General features: G+C 42.3%; 1 protein-coding gene across 4 annotated transcripts in view; it reads right to left on the bottom strand.

Annotated features, from left to right (window-relative positions):
- Positions 1-7,500, bottom strand: part of mettl22 (methyltransferase 22, Kin17 lysine) — a 29,159-nt gene that overhangs the window by 19,062 nt on the left and 2,597 nt on the right. For all 4 annotated transcript variants that reach the window (XM_085402880.1, XM_085402877.1, XM_085402878.1 and 1 more), the window contains exon 3: positions 6,974-7,148. In XM_085402880.1, the coding sequence (XP_085259006.1) occupies positions 6,974-7,148 (175 nt within the window). The remainder of the gene's footprint in view (positions 1-6,973; positions 7,149-7,500) is intronic.

Below are 7,500 nucleotides of genomic sequence, written 5' to 3'. Positions count from 1 at the left end.
CTTTTATATGGATCTTTGAAACATTCTGTTGTCATCTGTCCTTTCAGCTTGTTGGGTTAAGATTAGACATGTAACCTAGTTGACTGCCATCATGTCAGGGAGAGATTGCTTGATTTAACACGAGTGAACGAAATGTTGCAGATGATCCGGTGCTGTATGCGTGTGAGTGGAGATTCCAACAGACTGCTGAGTTTCCTGTTTGTGATGAACTGGTGAAGCTTGCACAGCGACACACAGACACATCTGATCACATAGAAACAAACTCACTACATCTTACAGCACAAGGGTCCGAGAGAGCTGATGAGTGGGGTTTGATAAAAATGGTACAGAGATGCAGGAAACTGTGCAGCCAGGGTAATTCTACTCAACTCATTGTGTTTATATAGCACCAAATCACAACAACAGTCGCCTCAAGTTTCCATCCATCCTAATTCTGACTGGACAAAACTGTTTTCATAGAATACATGTTTCTCTTTCCAAAACTGAACAAAGCAATCGGGGCCATGGCTAAAATTAGTGCAACGATACAGACACTGGGAAGAAACTGACATTCCAGGGGTAAAACATTGCAATGAGGTGTTTAGGACCCGTCTGACAGAAAATATTACTGCCAGTTGACACCAGACTCTCCAGAACTGGGATATCCTGGAGTAATTGTGGGCAGCCAGTAAATCTGATGTGGGGGAAATGAAAGGTCGAGGTGACTCCTACGTCTGATTTCAGACCATGTGAGCATCAGTAAGCCTTTAAAGCAAGAAGCAGTGAATGCAGCTACGCATGCCACCTGAAGTTCCCAAGTGGCCCCCACACCATATTGGCACAAGTTTCACCAGAAAGCAACATTTTTTTTATTTTTCAGGATAAAGTGGATCCTGCAATTTAGTTTTGGTTTGCTTTGTTTTTCCAAGATCGCATCAGATGTAAGTCCTTCACTCTGAAAACCATTGCAGCGATCCGATTCATTCCAAAGTGACAAAGAAATGTTTTGCGTTTGACGTCATATTGCTGCCAGTAGATACCCAAGTATGCTGGGAGAGGCTCCAGTGTCAGCGGTGACACGTGGGAGGGAACCGACTGAACATGACAGACAACAGTGGACAAAAAGGGCCAACAGGAGCCAACAGGCCTTCCTGCAAACAGTAGCAGCAGCTGGGAAAAAATTCTCACTTAACATGTGCTTGTAGGCCATCCAGACTTAACCTTGTGGCTGCCACATTCTGTGTCACTGATCCTTCACAAACAACCCAATCCCATCCTTAATCCACAGGGTTTAATATTTTGTCAAACCAACCTTTGCAGCTTTAACAGCCTCGACTCCTCTGGTAAGGTTTTATTCTGGTAAGCTTCCTTACAAAGCACTGATGTTGGGTAAGCAGGCCAGCCTCACAGTCTCCACTCTAATTCATCCCAAAGGTGTTGTATCAGGTTCAGGTCAGGTCAGTGCAGACCAGTCAAGCTCTTCCACACCAAACTCACTCATCCATATCTTTATGGACTTTATGATGTAATGCTTAGATGCAGCTGCTCAGCCATGGAAACCCACTCCACACATTTTTCTCGAGCTAATCTAAACGCCACATGAAGTTTGGATGTCTGAAGCGGTAAATTCTGGCAAGTTGGCAAACCAAGAGCAAAATATGGCCAAGCACCCACTGCCCTGCTCTCTGATTACGAAGCCTACCACTTCGTGGTTGAGATGCAGTTGTTTCGGATCGCTTCCACTTTCATTTCATTCATTCATTTCATTCATTTATTTGTTCATTTTCAGGCACAACAAATACCTATATTGGACATAAAATGCACAAAACAAAAAACAAAAATTGCCTGAAAAAGGAGTGGGACGAAGAAAACTTATTAAATCCCACCCCTATACTCACTCATCAACAAAAAAAACAATAAACTTCCCGCAGCTACGCCCATCATTGCATACAGACCCATCAACAGCCCCGGGCACATACAAGCATCTAAACGGCAGCTTGCAACCAACAATTAGAGCCTTCATAACTGAATACAGAATATATAAATGATAAATTGCATTACCACAGGTAACAGGCAGTAATAACTACAAGTAACAAACACACATACATATACATACATATATATCTACACACACAAGTACATATATGTACATACATACGCACACTTTTTTTTTTTTTGGAATCCATACCAGCAATGGTAAGAGAACAGACATTACAGAGCACACTAAAAGCATCATTGAGTATACTGTGACCAGACCAACTGTTTGTAGAGGAATTTAAATCTATGAATATTTTTGCATTGTTTCAATTGTAAACTCAGACTGTTCCAGATTTTCACACCACATACAGACACACAAAAACCTTTACGGGTTGTTCGAGTTCTGGGTAATTTGAATTCTCCAAAGCCTCTCACATTATAAACCTTTTCTCGAATTTCAAATCTAGTTTGTAAATTTGCCGGTAAAAGTTTAGTAAAAGCTTTATACAAAATTATGGATGTATTGTAATTAACCAGATCCTGGAATTTAAGTAACTTTGCCTGAAGAAAGAATTTGTGAGTATGATCTAGATAACCAGCCTTGTGAATAATACGCAGTGCTCGTTTCTGTACTGTGACTAATGGATTAGTTGTATTTTTATATGTATTTCCCCACACTTCCACACAATATGTAAGATATGGAAGAACCAGGGTACAGTACAGAGTACGAAGTGCATCTTTATCAAGGAATTGTTTCACTTTGTTCAAAACTGCGAGGCTTCTGGAAATTTTGGTTTTTATGTGTCTGACGTGGGGTTTCCATGAAATTTTATTATCAATTACGACTCCCAAAAATTTGTTTTCACTCACATTATCAATTGGTACACCTTCAATGATAATTGGTAATTCTATATTATATTTTAAATTACCAAAAAACATTGCTTTAGTTTTATTTATATTTAATGATAATTTATTTATGTCCATCCCTTTTTTTTTATTAATTTTATCTCCCTGTTTACAGTCATTACAAGATCAGTATAATCATCACTACTGAAAAATATGTTGGTGTCATCTGCGAACAGTATGAGTTTAAGTACTTGAGAAACATCAAAAATATCATTTATGTATACATTGAAAAGTTTTGGTCCCAACACTGACCCTTGGGGAACACCACATGTAATACCAAGTTTCTCTGAGTGGTAATGCCCTATGCTAACATATTGTTCCCGACCCGTTAGGTAACTTTTTAACCAGTTACCAGCTTTCCCTCGAATACCATATCTTTCCAATTTATCCAGTAAAATTGAGTGATTGATTGTGTCGAAGGCCTTTTTGAGATCAACAAAAATACCAACTGCATATTTATTTTTATCCAGTGTATCAGTAATTTCTTCTACTGCCTCAATTATCGCCATTGAAGTGGTTCTTTGCGTTCTGAAACCATACTGACCAACATTAATTATTTGATGTTTTTCAAGGAATTTTTCTAATCTTGAATTAAAAAGTTTTTCTAGAATTTTTGAGAATTGAGGCAGTAGAGAAATAGGCCTATAATTGGTAAAACTGTGTTTGTCATTACTTTTATATAGTGGTATTACTTTTGCAATTTTCATTTTTTTTGGAAAACAACCGGACTGAAATGATAAATTACAGATATATGTTAAGGGACTAACAATATTCAGAATAACCTGTTTAACTACAGACATATTTATGTCATGATAATCCATTGAAGACTTACTTTTACATTTTAATGTGATATTTATTACTTCTTGCTCATTTGTAGCTGAGAGGAACAGTGAAAAGGGATTTGATTTTATATTACTGATATTTTCATTTTTATGACACGGGATGTCCGCTGCTAGTTCAGGGCCAACATTTATGAAGAATTTGTTGTAATACCACTAACAGCTAACTGTAGAACATTTAGTAGCAAGGAAATTTCCTGACTGGACTTGTTGCACAGGTAGCGTCCTATTATGGTAGCACACTAGAATTCACTGAGCTCCTGTGAGTGATCTATTCTTTCACGAATGTTTGTAGAAGCAGTCTGCGTGCCCCGGTGCTTGATTTAATACACCTGTCACCATGGAAGCAACTGAAACACCTGGATTCACTACACCTCTCAGGGTGTACTTTTGTGTGTTGTATGTAAAAATCTACACCATTAGAAGTGCATGGTGTGATTGGACCCTTCTTTCTTAACAAAGCCTACTACTTTGATAGACTGGGGGGGAAATGAGATCCCAGAAATGTCTTTATTAAAAACACCAAGTTCTACCAAACACAGCAGACTTCCACAAACAAACACTGGTATGATGGAATCCACTGTGTGTTCCAAGTTGTCATCACACAGAAGATAAACTGGAATAATAAGGACATCATGTTCAAGAGTTGGTCCTTGTTCTGCAAAGTGTGGTTTGAGAGAATATATGGTCTGCTTTAATAGTTGCTAGTGATTATTAGATTATGAACAACTCTCCTAAACACACTTTTAATCCTTCAAAATCATATTTCACTGACGCACTACACAAATAATTTGCATTTCTAACAAAAATATAACAGCAAATCAACATCTAGGCCTACAGTGTCAATCCAAAGGATGTCAAGAAATCTAAGAATAATTTTTTTTAAAGAAACTGTTTCACCAACAAACTATTTCCTGAAAGGCAAAACAGGAATATCATCTTACACCAAATTTATAAAAATTGAGCTGACACGGTTTGAACAATATATCTAAAATGTCCTTCTGAAGCCATCCATCCATCCATCTTCATCCGCTTTGTCCGGGGCCGGGTCGCGGGGGCAGCAGCCTAAGCAAAGAGGCCCAGACCTCCCTCTCCCCAGCCACCTCCTCCAGCTTATCCGGGGGAACACCAAGGCGTTCCCAGGCCAGCCGAGAGATATAATCTCTCCAGCGTGTCCTGGGTCTGCCCCGGGGCCTCCTCCCGGTGGGACATGCCTGGAACACCTCACCCAGGAGGCGCCCAGGGGGCATCCTTGTCAGATGCCCGAACCACCTCAGCTGGCTCCTTTCGATGTGGAGCAGCAGCGGCTCTACTCTGAGCCCCTCCCGGATGGCCGAACTTCTCACCCTATCTCTAAGGGAGAGGCCAGCCACCCTTCGGAGGAAGCTCATTTCTGCCGCTTGTATCCGCGATCTCGTTCTTTCGGTCACTACCCACAGCTTGTGGCCATAGGTGAGGGTAGGGACGTAGATCGACCGGTAAATTGAGAGCTTCGCTTTTACACTCAGCTCCCTCTTCACCACGACGGACCGGTGCAGCGTCCGCATTACTGCAGCTGCAGCCCCAATCCGTCTGTCGATCTCCGGCTCCCTTCTCCCATCACTCGCGAACAAGACCCCGAGATACTTGAACTCCTCCACTTGGGGCAGGAACTCATCCCCGACCCGGAGTGGGCACTCCACCCTTTTCCGGCTGAGAACCATGGCCTCAGATTTGGAGGTGCTGATCCTCATTCCCGCTGCTTCACACTCGGCTGCGAACCGTTCCAGTGTGAGCTGGAGGCCCTCACCCGATGAAGCCAACAGAACCACATCATCTGCAAAAATCAGAGATGAGATTCTGAGGCCACCAAAGCGAAAGCCCTCCGCCACTTGGCTGCGCCTAGAAATCCTGTCCATAAAAATTATGAACAGAACCGGAGACAAAGAGCAGCCCTGGTGGAGCCCATCACCCACCGGGAACGAGTCCGACTTATTGCCGGCAATGCGAACCAAGCTCTTGCAACGGTTGTATAGGGATCGAATGGCCCGTAGCAATGGGCCAGACACCCCATACTGCCGCAACACCTCCCACAGGACACCCCGAGGGACACGGTCGAATGCCTTCTCCAAGTCCACAAAACACATGTAGACTGGTTGGGCAAACTCCCATGCACCCTCAAGTATCCTGGAGAGGATAAAGAGCTGGTCCAGTGTTCCGTGAAAACCGCATTGTTCCTCCTGTATCCGAGGTTCGACTAGCGGACGAACTCTCCTTTCCAGCACCCTGGCATAGACTTTCCCAGGGAGGCTGAGGAGTGTGATCCCCCTGTAGTTGGAACACACCCTCCGGTCCCCCTTCTTAAAGATGGGGACCACCACCCCGGTCTGCCAGTCCACAGGTACTGCCCCTGATCTCCACGCAACATTGCAGAGGCGTGTCAACCAGGACAGCCCTTCTGAAGCAAAAAAGAAAAACACAGCTCATTCTGTGCATTTCAGTTGGAACTGCAGACCATATACTCTCCCTTTGTTATGTAATACAGACATTCTGGTTTGATGATGATGATGAATGGATTAAAACAAAAGACAGACAAAGTTTTCAGTGGGAGAAAAGTTTCCTCACTTATCCAGGTGACTCGTTCAGTCTGTGTGCTGAACTGTAATGACTACGGAGCAATTAAAAAGGAGGGGCGGGTTAGTGCGCAGTGCAGCCAGCACAGCCACGTGAATGGCCCTACACGCTACAACCTACGCAACCCACGACCCCCCCTCACTCACACTTTACATGTTGAGTGATGTGTTGTATGAGACAGTGGGGATAGGGAGGGTCAGGAGGTAGAAGACTATCCCTGGAAGGAGAAAGCCAGCAAACAACCAGCTCAGCAGTCACCCCCATTCCACATAACCCAACAAAGTGAATTCAGGGCCCACAGTGACAATGCCCCGGAGCACCACCGAGTCCACGCAGCAAGTTGAGCAGTAATATGCAGATGGGTCGGAGTTTGAGTTTAATGTTTGATTATTTAATGTTTATTTAATTAATTTAATGTTTTGTGTTCTTCCACACAACTTATGAATCTGTCGCTGCACACCGATTTCTAAGGTAAAGATGAAGTTGCTCTACTAGGTTTGTAACATTTTCTGCACTCTACACAATGATAATGAACACATTAATAAAACAAACGATCTGAAGAGGTTGAAATAGTATATGGATGGTCTTAACCTGTATGACACCCTTCCCAAGCAAACCAGCAGCTTTTAATAGTTGACTGAGAAAATGTTTTTGCATACCGATGTATTATGTCAAGATCTCCATCGAAATCCAAGAGCGACTCTACTTTTCTGTCCTCTCCATCAGGTTCTTCAGTGGCTTGTTTGACTGTTTGGCTGGTTTCACTTTCATGTTTTAAGTCACTCCCTGGCTCGTCACATCTTTCTGCCAGGATCACAAACCTAGACATGAAGACTGAAAAGTACACAAGTATACATACTGAAAAAACACATATTCAGTACAAGTTTAACAATCAGATGATTTGCATTTTGACATGTTTTGAATTTGAATTTTCAAATGACAATTTTGACATTTTATTTCGCTCAGGTCTTCATCTTAGCAGCTTCGATCAATTACCAAGTACAAAAATGTCACAAACAAGTGAGTAATGCTTTACCTTTTTGTCATTTAAAACATGTACATACTATAATTATATTAAAAACACTGATTTGGTCATTGTCACGTTGTGGACAACGGATTCTGTACACAGCAGCAAAAATAAAGCACAATGAACAGTGAACTGCCACTGAGGACTGGCAGTTTGACT

The sequence above is a fragment of the Rhamphochromis longiceps genome, linkage group LG4 (genome assembly GCF_057381845.1).
Source record: "Rhamphochromis longiceps isolate RC_006_pf linkage group LG4, R_longiceps_female_GT1.1, whole genome shotgun sequence".
Lineage (NCBI taxonomy): Eukaryota > Metazoa > Chordata > Actinopteri > Cichliformes > Cichlidae > Rhamphochromis > Rhamphochromis longiceps.
The sequence above is the reverse complement of the archived record's forward strand: the minus strand, read 5'-3'. Positions and strand labels throughout refer to the sequence as shown.